Source organism: Charadrius vociferus, unplaced genomic scaffold (assembly GCF_000708025.1).
Source record: "Charadrius vociferus isolate BGI_N301 unplaced genomic scaffold, ASM70802v2 scaffold257, whole genome shotgun sequence".
Classification (NCBI taxonomy): domain Eukaryota; kingdom Metazoa; phylum Chordata; class Aves; order Charadriiformes; family Charadriidae; genus Charadrius; species Charadrius vociferus.
This window is the reverse complement of record NW_009649473.1, coordinates 722133-741365: the sequence shown is the minus strand read 5'-3', so window position 1 is coordinate 741365 and position 19233 is coordinate 722133. Positions and strand designations below refer to the sequence as shown.

At 42.5% G+C, this 19233-nt stretch overlaps 1 protein-coding gene across 1 annotated transcript in view; it reads right to left on the bottom strand.

Annotated features, from left to right (window-relative positions):
- Positions 1-19233, bottom strand: part of CHCHD6 (coiled-coil-helix-coiled-coil-helix domain containing 6) — a 116563-nt gene that overhangs the window by 46244 nt on the left and 51086 nt on the right. Inside the window, exon 6 of the mRNA XM_009889853.1 lies at positions 8401-8471. Within this exon, the coding sequence (XP_009888155.1) occupies positions 8401-8471 (71 nt within the window). The remainder of the gene's footprint in view (positions 1-8400; positions 8472-19233) is intronic.

Here is a 19233-nt window from a genome sequence, read left to right as displayed (position 1 = left end):
GAAAGGAGTTCTCTGAATCAGAAAGGAAGCTGGCTCAGCTCCCACAAGGCAGAAAAGCAATATAGCAAGCAATAACTGAATCTGAAAACAACACACAGCCCAACAAGTGACCCGAATAGGGATTTTCTTTCTTCAGATAAAAAAACAACATCTAAAAACTAGTTAAGATCTCAGGTCAGAAAGGGAATGCATGCAGCTTACAGAATGTATGCAGCACTGGCCCTAAGAATATATGGGTTGTGGTAGTGCTGTAATGTCTAGGAGTTAGCTGGGAAACTGCCTGCTGGGAGAATGCTGAGCCCATAGTCTTTGTTGGTCTACTAAACCCCTCCCCAAAAAGTGTTCTAAAGAAAGTAACTGAAGATGAGATATGCTGATTTCATATAGCCACAAGACACGAGGGACAAGACAGGTTCAGTAAATTTTTCCTATGTGAGCTGATCTCGTAATGACGTCAGACTGCTAACAAAATGTTCTTTTCAAAAGAAAACCCTGACCACTCATTTAAACTGCAGTTACTTTCCTAAAATGCCACTAAGCACTGTACTAGATCCCTACAGCTCACACGAGACTACACAAAGGGGTATCGGTGATGGACAAAAATATGAGTCCGTTAGTATACTTTGCACTGAGAGCGGCATATCCTGCTAAAGATGCAAAAGCAAATTTTGAGAGGAGAATGAAGCTGCCAGCATTAAAGTTCAGGTGGGATCTGAAGCTAAACATCCACCTTATTAAAAAAATCCCCTTGCTTCTGCTCACATGCTCTAATCTTCAAAACCACTGCCCCCTTTTACCATCTGCGCAATTTGCTGAGTACTGACTCGGCAAGATCCCCACTAAGCATCCCTCGGAGAACGTCAAAAACAGAGCTTTCAAAGAACACACACAAAGCCTTGAAGTCTGTTTTTGGTGGAAGGTTTGGATTTTTTTTTTCTTTTTTTTTTTTTGTTTGTAAATATTATAATTTCAACAAGTCATCAGCGAATTGAAAAAAATCCTTATAGAAAATCATTTAGATAAAATGGTTTTAAGTTTGGAGAAGAGCACAGGAAATGTCTCGGGTGAGTTAAGGAGACCCATGCCTGCTTGAGGCTGCTTCACTGCGCTGTCAGTGGCGCTTGCAGTCAGCACAACACTGAGGAGTTCGCTCCAAAGAAACAACGTTCATCTCTGAACAAGCAAGTGCTCCTGTCTCCCAAATGCCACTTTTTTGGGGCCAAATTAGTTACGATTGTGGTTGATGTGGTATGCGTATGTCTTAGGCAGGCAGGTAAGAGACACTTCCGGGACTAAAAAGGAAAAGGATAGGAAGGAAGAACGAACCCCAGCAAGGTCCTCTTACAGTAGGCTGTGGATCACCTGATCTTGAGACTCCAAAAGCTGATGGGACCCCATAGCCTAGAAATCTCTTTTATTAGAGTAACTTCATGAATTATCACAATCACAGCAAATAAATAAATAAATAATAAAATAAATTAAGTCATCGATGCCTAGTCTGATGGCAGAGATGGTTTTTCTCTCCCTTTATAAGGGAGGAAAGGATCTCAATCTCTCATCAACCAACAACACCAAACACCAACTTCCTCTGTGCAGATGGATCACCATGATGGAAGGTGCCCACAGCTGTCCTGCCACAGTCCTTATTTTCTCAGGAAGTGGAGATACAGAAGCTCTGACCTCCAGAACAAACTATTTCTCTCCTCAAATTTCGCCCCCTGGTACTTGCGTTTGGTCTCTCTATCATCCCTCCATCACTCCAGGAGGAGACTCTGACTCAACAGTAAGTAAAAACATTTGCACAGCACGTATAATCCAGAATCAGGAATACAATTACTGTTCAAAATAGCAACATTGCCCTTGAAATCAGTTGCTATTGAATTAATGACCAGATTGTTAGCAGTGTTACCTCAACTTTGCCTTAGGCTTCTAATTAGCAAACAAGTCATTAATTCACTAGTAACAAGTGGTTTCTCAGGCATTATTGCTTCTGACATCTTTAATTCACCATTCCTTTTGGAAAGCTTCCCCAGAAACTTTAACCTCAATCCTCTACAAATCAACCCCATGCCACTACCACCAGCACACTATACAACACACGTCGGAAGACACAGGCAGAAAAACACAGTGGGAATAAGCTGAGTTGGGTCATTAATTAAAATTCATGAAAGCTTTCCCAACTCAAGCCAAGGCAGGACCAAGACACGAGAAGTTCTGGACCTTGGTGTGGACCTGTCATTACATATAAATATAGAATAAAATACTACGAAACCTGGAGAAACCTTGCTTTCACCATGGTACACAGTGGAATATGTAATCCCCAATCTGAGGGCAGAGATCTGCATTTTCACTGCATTCTCCATGATAAAGAGCTTTGAACTGAAATATTTCACGTACTCTGATGCACAGAGTATTTCTGAGGTTTGTTTTAACAGCTGCACAAATATCCATGCTTTTGAAAACAATCTGGATTTGGCCTGCCAACAAACCCTGATCTAAGGGTTTTATAATGGCAACATTACGACAGAATACAAGTGCTTTCCATGTAAAAATCGATAGCAATAGAAATATCCCTAATAGACTACATGGAGTCTTTGGCACCTCTTCCTTTGCTATTCCAGTCTTTCTATTCAGGTCTTATTTTATAATTCCCAAGTTCTACCAATGTACCTTTGAAGAAATGCTCTTGCAATTTTGAAAAGATATATTAATATTTTACACTGGTTTTTCAGCACTAACAGAACTGCAATCTCAGTTCATTGGACTGATTTATTAGTCATCCTTCAACATGCATGAGAGGAAAAACGATACTGTGAACACTAGATTAGAACATCATTTTACTAACCAGGCAAAAGGAAAGTCTTATTTAGAACCAGCATCTTAGTAATCCCCAAGAACTGAACTTCAGAAAGAAGATTTGACAGCTTGGATAAAGGATACAGTCTAATAAATTTTCAAGATTTAAAATTTGGTTCAAAAAAGAATAGTCTGGCCCAACTGGAACATTTACACAAATCCGTTACAAGCATTCAACTTCTATTACCACATACCATATTCCTAAAGTAGTAGGGGAACATACCTTGCTTGGAAATCAATGCACTGGTACAAACAATTGCTTAACAATGGGCCTTCCAGAATTCATAAAGAATTTACACTAATGTAAATGAGTGAAAATTTTTGTGAAGTAGAACTGGAAATGATCAGAAAGTTTTTATTTTAGTAAAATTCACATGATGTAAAATGACAAAGTCAACAATGACCCATCTACTCGTTTACTCTCTTTTGAGATAATTTCGGGGAAACTCATAGAATGGTTTAGGTTGGAAAGGACCTTAAAGATCATTGAGTTCCAACCCCCCTGCCATGGGCAGGGACACCTCCCACTAGACCAGGTTGCCCAAGACCACGTCCAGCCTGGCCTTGAACACCTCCAGGGATGGGGCCTCAACAACCTCTCTGGGCAACCTGTGCCAGTGCCTTACCACCCTCAAAGTGAAAAACTCGTGCCTTATTGTCTCTTAACAGCAATATTCCAATTTCCTACTAAGAGCAACTTTATAAATGTGAAAAACAGCAAAACTTTGACTAATAACTCATCTCTTTATTTAAAGATTACATGAAACAGAGTCAGAGCAGACAGAAGTAGAAACAACTAACCCAAACCAAGCACTGAGGGAAGAACAGGACTGGGAAGGAGCCAAATCATTTTTTTGCAAAAGTATCATCGTTGCAGGGCACAAAAGCACTATGTTGAGATAAGGCTGGGGATGAGGTCCCAGCAGTAATCAGTCTTTTATTCCTGAAAACTCTTAAATCCCTATTGCAGAGGCTCTTAATTTCAACACTGAATTAATCATTTATCTAATCTAATGATAGGAGAAATCCCAGAGCAATTTTGTTTGAAAACTATGATGTCTTTACCCTTCTTCTCCTCGGGCTTCACGGCTGTCCACATAATAACTATTTCAGAGCTTGACTCCTGGGCACAGCCCTCTGTTGAAATACCTGAGGCCTCATAGTAGATTTCAAGATTAATAAACTCAAGTATCACCACATAACTATCTTATAAACTTTCCAGATCTACACAAACAAGAAAAAAAAAGAAGAAGAAAAAAAGAAAAGGCAGCTAGGTTCCAGTCAGTGCTGCCATCATCCTTATAAAATCTTGTGCAATTCAATAAAACCTTCATTTCCATGAGTACTGAAAGCAAGCCATAAATTCCCTGATCCCAGCAGACAGTCCATCTCTGAACTTTCTCCCTCTACCCCCACTGAGTCAGTGTGGTTCTCTACTCCACCTTCAGCCCAGGAGGATACTTACTACTTGCCAGTTTCTCTAACGTAATCACCTTAAATACTCATGTCCATTAAGTTTAAAGATCTTAGGACCATTAAATGGAACTCTTAGATACTAAGTCCCACATGGAGTAAATCTCTTTGGCAGTTTCTCCATTGGAAAGCTGCCGTGGATTCAAGGCTGATCTCTATCAGGATAAGATACCGACGTTCTTTATGCACTCCCTGATAACAGCGCAAAGCACACGCAGTCCTCTCGGCACAACATGCAAGGCAACGCAGCCATCAGTAAGCAGCTTCAGAGACAGTTCTGCAAACTCTAAGGAGATCTCAGAGGGAAAACTCAGCTTCAGAACAATTTTATCTTTTAACAGCTTCCTAATCCCCTCACCCCACTCCCGCAGCTTTACCTTTCAGAGAGAGTCACACCCCCACCCATGCCAATTCTTGCATCCAAATTTAACAACTACAAAAATAAAATAAAAACGTGATAAGACAACCTTCACAAAAGAAAATAAATCAATTTTTTTAAAAAAAACCCAGCATTTGAGGATAAATCTAGAGTGCCTGCACTAAGCCATAACCTCTTTACTGATGTTTTTTTCCTTCCCCTTAACAGATTCAGGGACTGTAATAACATTTAATCCTCAGAAGCTAATCTAAATGTAACACTCAAAAGAAGACAAAGACAACGCAACAGAAAAAAATTTGGCCACTGCCTTTTGGGAGTGCTGCTTTATCCCCGGAGCGAGCGCATTAATAGAGCTTGGAATGAAATGCCATTTTATTCTCTGTAGCGGGGAGGGGATTAGCAAGTTGTCTTCTCTAAACCCAGTCTGAGTCATGGCTCTATGAACACTGAGAAAAGGATGTGGAACGAAGTGAAGGGCGGGGAGCACTGGCTTTTTATTTACACGCTGCTTCCTTTGTGGGAGGTTACTGATGTGCACAGTTTGCTAAACAGGGAAGGAAGGGGGGAAAAAAGTTCTAGGTCCCCAGACTTTAATTCTGTTGGTTAACAAAAGAGAAAAATAATAATGCAGCAATTATAACAACATCATTGAGACAATATGTCCGTGGCAACTGTCCAATTCACCACAGTGCGTAAGCAACAAGGGCAAGTTGCTTAAGGTGCTGAAAGCTGTGCTCAGTGGTTTCTTGTTGCTAGGATCTTCTTCCTAGGAAAAAGAAATAGGTTGGACAGAGCCCAGAACAAAGGAGGAGGAGACACTGTGGTAGGAGGAACACAGAGACAGGAGCAACCTTGGTTCAGGTGAAGAAATGAAGAACAGCACAAGTCAGGCCATGCAGGCATCAAGCCTATCATCCTACCTCAAAGTAGAAACCAAGAGCTAATGACTGTCGGTGATTTTATACGAAGCTCAGCATTAAGTACTTTACTTCTGTTTCTATACAAAGGGAGATAGGAAGGTTTACCTGTCTACCTCACAGGCATGCTGTGAAGGGTCACTGGTGGAAAGCTTGTACCATATTCCTAAATCCTGCAATGCTTGATAATCACTAAGGAGAGGAAATAGCCCATGGAACACTTGACCACTTGTGCGGAGCTGTAGGTGTTGATACCAGAATTACAAAAGTCAATAAATGCTAAGAAAACACTGGGGGTTTTTTTTGTTTCAGATATTTCTTATCTTTGCTTCAACATGGACTCCGAAAAACAGGGTACTCACTGTGGAAATAGCCCCAGTTCTAATCCCCTCTTCCTCCATCAGCTGTGCTGATACACAATGGCAGAAGACAACTAATACACAGTAGATTGGTCTCACAAGGCACAAGTGCCGGGGCAGGACAAAGAGTTCACAGTGAAACAGGGATAATACAAGCTAAGGAAGAGACACCATGGGAAGGAGATGCACTCCCCTCTGCAGATGAAGAAAATGCCACTCCTGGTTTGCTGTCGTTACAGGAGCTGTCTAGTCCAGCACTGAAAACGGGCAGACCTGCGCTTCATTCATACTTTGGCTATATTCCGGTTCATGTCATTTTGCTGGAGTGTCAGTTTATTCCCGCTGACCAAGTTACTTGATCTGCATAAATCAGTCTTACCTATCTTAGCACTTACTGTGCTTGTATGTCTTATATGAAAGTGCGAAACAGGACAAGCAAACTATTCTTTCCACCGAAGGCCAGGGATCTTGTAATTTATTACCATGACCAGGCTGTAGAAAGACTTGAACGTACAACGCCTAACAAAAGGACCTCACAACATGCAGACTTCAGGTCCTACCATTTAAGCATGAATGCCAATGCACAAAGGAAGTTTTCCCTGACCCTGTCCCAGCCTTATCGTGACCCACACGTGAGGCTTCTGCGCTCTTCAAGAGTGTTTGTGCAGCACGTTGTACACCAAGGCAATAATCCCCAAAAGGATCACTGCATACCGCTGTAAGAAACACGTACACTGCAGGCTGATGGGGCAAAGCAGTGATTCTTCCCACATGTACAATTATCAAAGGGCATTATCAATCCCAGAACGGGCACTCCAGCACACGGTTCAGTGCAATACTGGTTATTACCGGGAATTTCTACTGTAAAGAGATAGAAAGTAAGATGTTCGCCTTCTCCTTCAGTTTCACTAGTGCCACACAGCTTGTCCCTTCTCAAGGCATCCCCCAGCCACGTTATCTTTTCACACAAAATTCACATTAGGGCAGGTGTCTCTTTTGGCTGCAAGGAAGACAGCCTAAGGCATCTGTCCCTTGATGACGGCTCAAGTTCATGTGGCCTTCAAACCGAAGGGCATTGCACAATAAGACCAAAAGCCAGGGACTGGCAGATGATGAAGGCTCAAAGAAAAGGGTCAGGAACCCCTAAGAGACCATAAACACATATTCTGAATCTTGAAAGGAAGAAGTCATTAGCATTTGCATTGGTCTCAGCCACTAACCTTTCTGAGAAATGGCTGCATTACCAGAGTTTCCTACATTACCAGTCTCCATCTCCACAATAAACAGAAGAAACCAAATGAAACTGAAACCTCAGAAAACAAACTTAAGACTGCTATAAAAAATAGGTTAATTACAGCCTGTAACAGCAAGTAAAGAACATCACCCAAGGTCCCAGTCTCATCCCTTGCAAAGTCACAAGGATAAATCATTGCTACGTGTGTCCCCAACAACTGATTGCACATCTGTGGAAGCAAAACCATGAAAAGATTCAACTGATCAGAGACTGTCAGAACTTCATGTCCTATGAATTCTTTAAATTTTATTTAAAAACAGAATTTAGGTTTCTAGTATGGAAAACTGCACGAAAATGCACACAATGTGTTAGCTGCCTTGTTTTGGCTTCTTTAGCAACTTATTGCTTGACTGTCCAAACAAAAATGTGAAATTACAACAGGTTATATGATGCTTTGGCAGCCAAAGATAATTTTAAATAAAGACAGCACAATATACTGCACACCCCACTAACATATTCATCACTACTATATTATCTATTTATGCAATTAAGTATCGTACAGTCTGGACTGGACCCAACTGGACTACATATGTTGCTACTCCAGTTTACTGCATGTTGGCCAACTGTTTACCCAACTGAGATCTGAGTGCTGCTCTTGACAGTGTAATTGCTTTGGACTCATTAATATTAAAGAATTATAGAAAATATTTTTTCTTGGACAGCTGTTAGTGCATGTGGAACAATAATCTATATAACACTACTGGCAAATACAAATGGAATTTAGACACTAAACATGCTCGTGGTAAAAAGACAACATTAAAGGTCCGCTAATTGTGCCAAGGCCAATAAAAAAGGTCAGAGAAATCACTGCACCCATTCTGAGCAAACATTCATGATAATTACAACTCTATTTTGATTGAAATTTACAGGGCTATGATTTAGGCTGTTTATCTTTTCCTTACACGTCTTCTCCCTCATTCTGCCTTGCAAGATCTAACAACTTAATACTAAACTCTGTCAAGCTTGGCACAGAAAGAGGATGCTAGCTTACAGCTCCTCAGCCCCCTAAGTACCTGACAGGAGGTAACCTTGCACTCCATTTACGGGAACATCCAGTGGCTACACACAAAGCGTTATAAAATGCAACTGGAACTGCTGAAAAGAACAAAAACAGCTCCTCACTTTATCCACTCCTCCGCCTTGGTGGCTGCCTCCTGGTACTGCTCGGATGTCAGCTTGTAGATCTCTGCGTTCTGAAACAAAGAATAGAATGCTCAGCTCCAAAAATTAAAGGCGTCTCAGATCTTATCCCGTCACAAAGTTATCTTCTATAATTAATAACGATTTCCAACAACAAACAGCATATTCAGTTCAAAGAACACAAAAAATGCATAAAAGTTGATTTTATTTTCAGCAAAACGCATCAAGACCACAACATGTCCTCCATTCCACGCTTCTCCTTGGTGAAGAGAAAGAGGCGGAAAAGGTCGCTAACAACCAACCGTCAGCTTTGATTATTCCATGTAACCACAAAAACAAGGCGTTTCCAGCATGGAGGTATTTTGAGTTCGGTTGTGTTTTGTTCTCTTTTTTTCATTAATTGCTGTGAAGGATCTTGTAAGTTACTGACGTGCAAGTATCAAAATTGGCTGCTAGCACTGGAAAATCCATTTTACATTTCAGTGCTTCTACTTATGTTACTTATTCTTTAAAAGAAAATTATGCAGCCCGTTTCCCTTTTAACAACATAGGGAGGCGTATCAGGTATCAGTGAAGGCACTGCCAAACAGAGTCTGGAGTGTCTTGCTGCAGGGCTTAAGAGGCTTGCATTAAATTCTCCTAAGCCTGCACAGAAAGAGTTTTAGTTCACAACTGCTCAGCCGCTGAACATGGGGAATGGATTCCTCCTCTCGGCTGCACTTAGAAGCCTCCCAAGCACAAACAGCAGAAGGGAACGGCTGCGCACCCCCAGCGACTCCTCTGCAAGGTCTTGTGTCACTAAACTGCTGATAAAGCTGCTTTAGGCGAAGCCTCTGGACTTTATACCGAAATAGCTGCAATTGCCTCACTCAAAGCTCATCTGCAAGGTCCTTAGTCTGAAAAGGCGCACGCAGAAAATATGCAATAATCAATCAAAAAAGTGACAAAATGGTATTGAAAGCGAGGACAGCTATTCATTTCGGGCCGGTTCTAGCTGCTATCTCGTCTCTCCCCAAATTTGGTCATTTTATATAGAATACTATTCTTGCCCTTCTTCATTTATTTTCCCATAAATGCAGCTGTGGTCCTGCGCACGATGAGACGACACATATTGTTCAGTGGTTAGAAAAAGGAAAGGACAGATATAACTCAAGTTCTATTAGCGGTTCTGCCACTTGTGCAATCTTGGGCAAGTCACCATTTTCCATCTGCAAGCGAGGGATAACAGCTGCCTGTATCACTGAAGTTGTGTGAAGCTTAGCTAATTGGAAGGTTTATACAGGTTTTTCAGAGCCTAGGCTTCCAGGTGCTATATTTAAGCGTTTTATCTCTGGTGCCTGAATTTATGTCGCATACCGAAAAAACCCACAGAACAGACTTTGCTTTTCCAAACTTTGACCCAGGAGACAGTCTTAAACTGAGAAATCATGGATGAGTAACCACTTCAAAATACATTTTGCCAGCAAATTGTCATTTATGTTTTCGTTTACTTCCTTGTTACATAATGGTCAAACTTCTATGCTATTACACCCATTTTTCTCCTTCTTATAATGAAAAGTGCAGCTTTTAATGGAGCCTTTTTCTTTGTCCTGTAAACAGACCTCATGACTTTCGGTTCCCTGCTGTTACTTATTCACACATGAAACCACAAGACCTGTGCTTCATTAATTAAATTTGCCATTAAAAATTAAATAATGTGAATAAGTAGATGTAAGCGTTATCTCCATGGGCTTTATAAGTCTCACCGTTTCTCCAATTACTACCCAAGCAATTTTCATATTTCATACTGTCTGATTTCTCAAAGGGACTGGATTTGAGAGATCAAAATGAGAGAAAGTGGGAAAGAGAGAAAGCAAGGTAGTAAAATTAAACATTTTTCAGGCAATAGGAAGTAGCCCCGTCAGATACTATTAGCCTGCAGCACTCTGCAGTGAAACAGCAGCAAGAGAGGAAAACAGGAACAAATATGTTGTACGTGAGACGCAGCATGAGGTTGGCATTTAACCCGCCTACAGAAAGAAAAAATAGCCAACAGATTCATTTGCCGGTTGCGCTGTCGATTAAAGCAGTTGTGGCACAACCTCACCTAGTTTATAGGAGCGAGGGTTCAACTGCCCAGTACTATGGTCAGCCCCATCTTCAACAACATCAACTACAGACATGGACAAAAACACCCGGGAAAGAAACCAGTATGGAATAGCTCTGGATCCTAAAGCCGAGGAAAAGCAGGCAAGTGAGAACCTGAACGGAGAGGCGAGAATCTCAGTGAGGGAAAGGATGGGAGCTGGCCTCAAAGAAACCACAGGGCGCACGGCACAATGCGAAGATCAAGGAGGGGCACAGAAGACCTTCAACCTGAAGATGAAAGCTGCTGAGTTTTAAAAATGAAAAGGGAACATCTTTGCATGTGATCCAAATGGGCCTCTTGCCTTTGGGTCAGACCACTCTGCTGCCATCTTCCTCCCTCCCCTTCAAAAAAACCCTAAAAACCAACAAAGCAGTATTTCCAATGCTATGAATCAGTATCTTTAAATGCTTCCCCAAGCAAGAAAAACATAGTTTTACCATTTAAACCTCAGTTCGTTCAACAAAGCTGACTTGTTAAACAGGTTTTCCCTGGCCTCTAGGCCTTTTCCTACCTTGGGAAAGTCACATTCACTTTTGTCCTAAACACGGGTTAAATGAGCAACAGACGGGCCTTTCAGCATGGGCACAGTCACGGCAGGTTCTGTGATTTGAGGCTTCTACTCACAGAGAGTAATTTTCCAAGTATCCTCATCTGTATGACTTCAGATGCAAGATTTTCAGTGTTTTACCCCATCACTCTGTGGCAGGGGATAATGCTCCAACGCCATACAAAAACCCAGGACTTTATAATAAGGTTGCAAATGAGGACCCAAGCCAGAAAGCACCTATGGACTTCCCGCGACTTCAGCAGTGCCGCCCACGCACGAGGGCTATTCATCAGGATCAAGGTGCGGTATTTGCACTTGAAACAAAGTCTGAGCTGCCCATAGTCTTAGTGAAGTCCTTCAGCTTCATAAAACGATATTCAGTTGCACAGTGAAAGAGAGAACATTCAACACAAAATTACAAGACGTCAACGCTGCTTTTAATTTACTCTCACAGTATTTGATGCTTGAGATAAAATGGCAGCTCACAAAGAAAAAGTTGAGCATGAGACCTCAACTATTATTAAATAAAGCTCCTGGCAGTCTTAGTTGCAGAAATAAGTTTAAAAACATGACCAAAGGACACCATAAGGGCTCAAATAACAAGAGACACAGAAAGAATGAATGAACCACCTAAAATGTTTCACTTCTCTCAATAAAGTTGAGCCTTAGGGGAGCCAACTTCAGAACATCAGAGCTTTGTCATATGGGGAGAGCTCTCCAGAGAGGACAAACAAACTAAACAAAGAAATGTTAGTTTGAAAGATTTTCCCCTGCTATTAAATGACGGTTCGTAGCAAATAATAAAAACACTGAGAAGTTATAAAAATACATAACTAGAGCCTAAAGACCAACAGAACCACTTTCCTTTACCCTGCTGCTTTTCTACAACAGATTTGCTGCTATACCCTTGCTCCCCACTCCTTCCAAAACACCCTGGCACTAAAAATTCCCCTTCCAAAGGAAACCAATTTTAAAACTTAGAGCTAAATTTGGAGTAATTTTAATTCAGCATTCCTCCCTGGCTGCAAACACGCAGAGAAACTCCAACACTCACTACTACACTTCGCTACAATGCCCAGGCCCTTTCCATAACATATAGCAAAGAAAGTAAGAAAACAATATAGCAGAAGACGGAGTTCTCAGGGTTATTTCAGGAGGGAAAGTAATTGAAGCATAAAGAGAAAACCCTGCCAGCTCATTCTCACATTGACTTTAAACCACATTCCTTACAACTTCAGTGAAACAAGCACTACTTGTGGTAACACGTAAAACAGAAAATCGAGCAATGTGAGCATGAGGAACTAGAAATTAATCAGATTTTAAGCAAAATTCTTTGTGAACATGAAGCAGCGGCAGCAAAAGCCTGACACTGGGACACAGATTTCTCCATCAGGTTCAGTCTGGGTCAATAGATCAGAAGGTGTTTGGATTAAAAAAAAAAAAATACAACAAAACAAACCCAACCACCATCACCGCAGCTATCTTGAGATATTTTGACACCTCAGAGTATAGAAGCTTGTCAGTGGTCACAGTGCTTAAAGATACAAAGAGGATTAACAGCTGTTGAAATGCTGCCAGCCTAGATGAATGCTAGTGATACCCCTGATGAAAGGCAGCAGGGCCAGCGGAGGCCCTGACAAACGCTGCAGACGACAGCCGGGGGATGAGATGGTACAATCTGCCTCGCACCTGACAGACGCGTCACTTCGATCCCCTCTCCTGACCTCCACGCTCACCAGCTTCCAGCAAACCTCGGCCCCACTCGAGCCAAAAGGGGCACGAGAGCCCGTGCGGCGCGGCGGGGGGAATACGCGCAGTGCCCCACCGCTGCAAATTTGGGAGAGAAAGGGGAAAGGAAAGTGGAGGTGACTTCTCATGTATCAAACGTCAACTGGCAGATGTTCAAATTCCTCCTTCCAGCTGCTTCTGAAGCCAGAAATACGCCCTCACACCATCCCAATAAAGCAGCACGACTGTTGCCTGCTCGCAGGGACCTGGGGACGGGGAATAAGCACGTGCCCTGGACACAGCTGCTGCCACGAGGAACAGCGGGAAGTGACGGAAAGACATCGGTTAGTGCAAGCTTTGGGAACCGCCTGCGCTCGCAGCACTGCCTACGGGCATCAAAGGTACACCGGGGCACCACACGCCTCCCCGGGCGGCTGCTTCACACGCACCATAAATCAGGTTGTTCGTTCTCGTTGCTCAGAAGTCTCGTGCAAATGGCTCTTAACAGACTTGAAAAATTACCCCATCTACCTGCACCCCTCCCGCAGGTACAGAGGCAGATGAGCTGAACCGATCTGTTCACTGGACGACCATTTGGATCTGTTAAAATCAACCTACGCAATCAATCACTGCTATCAACTTTGGACCAAAACAGGGAGTTTGGGAATTTCAGGACGCACTGCAAGAAGCAATCTCTTCACCTCCTGAGTTCCTGCTCAGCCTGTTTGTTGCTAACAGCTAGCATTTAGCTAAAAGGGATCATTCACATTTTCTCCTTCCTATCAAGCACAAGCGCACGTACACACAGAAGCCAGTTAACAAGGAAGAGAAATATGCATATAGAGCATATCACGAGAGCATAGAAGCCAAGGGTTAATCTGCTTTTAGGCGGATTCAAATGTTTTTGTCTCAAAAGGTAATAGAGGAAAGAGGAAAGCTTGCTGATACAGAAAAAAGATTTTTTTCAGCCAAAGCCAACTTCTAAACACAGTTCTGTTGTTTGCTGTTCATGTGTGGGTTCATCCACTCCTCCCACTGAGACCAATAATGAAATGAGAGCATTGAATTTGTGTCATTCTATTCTTTCCTTCGGCAATAAGCTGTGAGATCATAAATTTTGGATTAAGATTCAGAGAAAACAGAAAAAGAGAAATGTCCACAGTAACAACACAGGAAAGTTAAACCAGTCACGGGCAGAAGTATATTCCTGTTTGAACAGATCTTCTCCTGACTGCAATATTATCCTGAGTTGAAAGCAAAATATTAATTCTGTAGCATACCTAGACAACTTCTCAAAGATAAAATCCCACAAAATACCGATCTCCACAAAACTTGAGGGAGGCAGAGCAGGGGAGAAGGACAACAGCTGGGTTTATCCTGTGGATAACAAGCTAGGCACAAAAAGTTGAAGCTACAGCCCTAAAGCACACAGTGAATCAAACAAAGCTACACACCCCAGGACTTCTCCGAACCAGGTCCCACACCGAGATACTTCATCTGGGTGAAAACAGGTTTACAGACCCAGACTGAGATCGCACACCAGAGTCAGACTGTCTCTATGGAGGTACCCTGGGAAGAGTCCAATTAAAACAGGTACCCCACAGAAAGATGGTATAAGGAACTTCTTGGAAGAGCTGCAAGTGCCTCGCTGGAAACATGCAGAAAAGCCTCATGCTATCTTCAAGTCAGAAAGACAGCCAACAACAAATAAATTATTACTACAGAGGTGATTACAAGGGAGAGAGAGAAGAGAAAAAAACAACAACAACAAAAAAAAACCCCAAAAACAACCCAGAAAGAATTAAACACTGCATTTATACAAGGCTACTTTCAAGCACACCGTTCTGAAAGACTGCAAATAAAGCATTAGTAATTCTTTAAACACAAACTCTGGAAAGTAAAAGCACCTTCAAAGAGAAAGGCCATAAAATGCCAGCAGGCTTTCTGTCAAAGACAGCATCAGCAACGTGAAAGGCCCAGATTAACACTAAAACTGTTGTTGGAGAGTATCGCTCCGCTCTCCTCCTAGCTGGAAGTTTAATGTAAGAGCAAGAAGTGAGGAATTCACAGTAAATGCCTGAATCAATTACACCTGACAAGTGCAGGTAAACAGGCTTCCCAGCCATTGATTAAACATCAAGGGGTTTCAGCATCTGCTTCAGAGGAGTCCTACACCCGGCTGACCTGCACAGATAACTTCGTGTGCGTGACATTAGGGGCAGGGCAATGCCTGGTAAATCCCTGCGCCCGCGCTGGGCAGCTGCACAACCAGCCCCATAGTGATACCCGGGTCCTATCAGCCAACCCATCACACAGCCAGGATGAACTCCCCGGTCACAGGACACTGCCTCTAACAACTGGGCACTGTCCAAGAGAGAGTGACAGGCGTGCAGAGAATCACTGCCAAAGGAAGGGAAAGAAGGGAATTGCCAGAATGTCAAGAGCGCGAAGGTACGCAGCTCAAAGTTTCACTAGGAGGCTGACCAGAACTTCAGAGGGAAAAAAAGGAAAAAAAGAAAAAAAGAAAAAAAAAACAACAAAAACTCACCCCAGAAAACTGGCAGAACTGGCAGTCATCAAGTACTTGTCATACATTAAAAAAGATACTAAGTACATTCCCCTGTCAGGCCCATCACAGGAGCTTATTTCGGGACGGGAGGAACACTATAGCTATAGTTTCATGCCATCATGCCAAAGCTGGTATTTGACAGAGCCTCCAACAGAACTCCCACCACCTCGGACGGGCACGCTGCAGCTCAAACTCCCGCCTTCCTCCGCTGAGAATATCCCTAAGCCCCATTTATAAACTGCAGCAGCAGGCCCAGTTAACAGTTCCTGTCCCAATTTTTAAAATCTAAATCATATTCATGACGCCATCCTTTTCCTCAACAGGTAGCTAAGAACGCAATTCACTGCATTCCCAGAGCAAGTCAGAATAGGAGGGCCCCAAGGCAGAAGGATGTGCAAGAGGGCTGGAGAACACCGAAGAAAATGCATCGCATCCATGCGCTTGCATGGGTAAAAGGAACCGCAAGGAAGAGAGTCACTATAAGAAACAAACAAACAAAAAAACCCACCAAAAACCAGAAGTATACCAAAGCCTGCAAGTTTCACCCCCTCCCGGGGTTCTTCCTCTACCCCCAACTGCAAATTATTCTCCACGTGCAGTTTCCAGTAAATCGAGCTTTGCTAAATAACCCCGACATGTGCGGGGCTGAGAACCAGCCAACAAGCAATGATGAGATGTCCCTGGAATGATTAAGGAAAACGCAGACATCTCTCAGGTTACAAGGAAGCCTGTTGTACTCTCCCCTCCGTGCATATGCAATGCTGCAAGCACTGTTCCGAAAACCTCTGATATTCAAAGGCTCATTTGGTTGACAAGGAGCCTGTGGATTCATGGACAGATTGTCACACAAACTGTCAGGTTTTTAGAGAGACTATCAGACCTCTCTTTGCCTACGTTATGGAGCACATCAAAGACACAGAAGATGAACCAGACGCAGACTGCACAGATCTGACAGAATGGTGGGTGTACATATTCAGAATACTGTACTGCTGGGGGGGGGAAGGCTTAATGTGAATAATCAGGGGCTGAAAGTTCCAGAAATGTGACAGTTTTTGGCAGCAATTCTCATCTTTGCATTTATTTATCGAAGGGAGAAAAACTGCCATACTAGAGGCAAACTTGTGAGAGGAAGAAAAATTATATCAGCAGCAATTTATTTTGCCACCGTACTTTTTCTTTATTATTATTACTCCCAGAGCATTTTCTGAAGATATTTGTATTTTCAGTCAGGGTTCTCTCACTACGCTTGCAGCTTCTCTTCCAGTTTTATCCTGTAGGAGAGGCTGGTTTAATGATTACAGCCAAAAAGACTGCTAGGACTTTACAGGTCAGCGTACACGGTTAATGACACAGACAAATCCCCACTTTCAGAAGTGCCCGCTGGCTCACGGCTCTGTCTGGAGATGCGCAGGAGCTCATTATTCAAAACTTCAAGCTCAAGTTATGGGTAATCAGCACATCTGAAGAAATACACCATACCCAGACAACCAAAAAGTGAAGTAACAAAAACTATTATAGAAAATACTAACCTTAAGCATTAGGGTCTCACTTTTAAAATGGGGACAACGTTCACTTATCTTCCAGTGCGCTAGAAATCTCTGTTATGAATACCTGAAAAAAGTTCCCAGCTCCACAGCTCTAAAGAAGTTTTACAAGGATAACTTGATGTCATTCCCCTTTATTAGTAATACTTGGACAAACATTGTAAAGCAACAGTATGTTTATTTTACAGCTGGAAAAAAAAAAAGGCATTATGGTATTTCTACCAAGAGGTATTGATTATTACTTAAAAAGGAAAGTAAAATATAAAACGAAACACTGATAGCAAGAAAAAGAAAATGGATTAACACAGATTCCTTTGGCATGCCTTTACAATACCAGTCACATAACCTGCAGTTCTCCCGGCAAGGCATCAGTTATTCCAGAGAAAAGAACAGTAGTATCTTTTTATATTTATTTTGCTATTCAAAATGGATTGAAATTCTCCACACAGTAAACAGAAAATAAATACGATGTTTATCTTGAGATAAAAAAGCCAAGGAGGACAAAGGAAAACGGATGGTAAAAGGGATGAGAAAGAAATCAGAAAACATTTATAAGAAATTTCCTTTCCATCATTTGACAGTCTCATTCTCTCTGCTTTTAGTGATCTTCTCTTTCACACGGTTTTTAACGGAACGGTTTTGCCTCCTCTGAAGAGGACAAGGCATTGAAGAGACATCTCTGTAGCTGGCAAAGAGCTTGTGAAGTCTCCAAAGACAAGCCCAGAAGGACCACAGACCGCCTATCAGGTGGAGAGAGGCATTTTCACAGCAGGGCTATTGAGACGTAAATATTAACATGAAAATCAAATACCCACAGAGAGCAGAGGCAGCCACACAAATGCTTCATTCCCATACTCCGGCAGAGACCACTCCTTCACAGTCGACGACTGTCGCAGCCCTGGTGCATGATGTCACCCGCGGCCGTCAATGGCATTTGGTCACCACCAGCGTAGTATAGTACTTTCATCATAGAATCCAGGCAGAGGAAAGGGAACAAGGCATTTGCCACTTTTCGCCCATTAGAGAATAATAGGAATAATCACGTATTAACATCAAACCAGAAAAGCCTCATAAAGCGGCGCTGTCAAGGCACCTCAGGAACATAAATGGCAGCACATCACATGGTATGGTGTACCATACACCCACAGATGCAAGCTAAATCTACGCTCAGAATTCAATCTCTAAACGCCGCCTCTGTCAGCAAGGAGTACTACATGCCAACAGCAACAGACCTTGACTTTGGGACTAAATGAGGAAGAAATAAAAGTAGGCTTAAAGCTCCAAAAGAAGTATTTTGGTACAAGCATCATAATTATCTGGGGTTTGTTGCTGTAGCTGATAAACTTTGTAACAAGAAAAGGGTTGGGAAACAGCGTTGTAAGGGGATTTGTCCAGGCTCATGAAAAAAGTATCAGTTTTTCACCTATATCTACTGGACAAGACCAAACAAAAAATCCAAGCCCTTCAGCTGGGGAACAGCTTGGGCTCAGAAATCAGACAACAGGAACACAAAGAAGGAACAGAACTATACTTTTGCTGGGGAACAACAGGACGGGGAAAAACCCAAACCCCACAAACAGCAGATGTGGAGCCAAATCCTCCCTGCATAGCAGTGAGCACACAACAAAACTATAACCCAGCCTTGTCCTATTTTCAGCTGGCAAGGACAAACTCTGTGTTCCTCACCGGGACGTCCTTTACCTATCACAGAAATCAACAGATAGGACACAGTTGGGTTTGGGTTTTGTTTTCCTTTTGTTCGTCCTGCAACAAACCCTTGCCTCTACCTGGAGGAAGAATTATCACCTCAGTGGCACACGAACGAGTGATTAGCCATCAGCAAGTAATGGCTTTTTCCTGCTTCTAACAGAAGCTGTATCTGAATAAATGACCTAAAGGTGAAAGGTTTCATATACTACACTTAATCCCCTAAACAGTCAAAGGAACTTTTGTGGTATACATAATCATTATGAAAAACAAAGTTAAAAAATTCATATACGTGCCCAGGCGGACACACAATACAGCATTTTTTACACACCCATATGAGTCGTCTTCTCTGTTTCAAGAACCACAGTCCAGCCAGTTCAAGGCTTGCTGCATGTCAGGGCAAATTAGATCATTTCTGTATACCATCCAATATAGCATAAGACATCTCTACGGGGCGGGGGGGGGGTGAAGAAGCTAGGTATGGCTTATAAGTTCAGAGAGACTGAGTGATTACCCTAGGTTTTGGAAGCCTGTGGCACCTGGTGGGATTTACGTCTCGCCTCGCAGGCAACGCTGCCGCTACCGTGCTCCC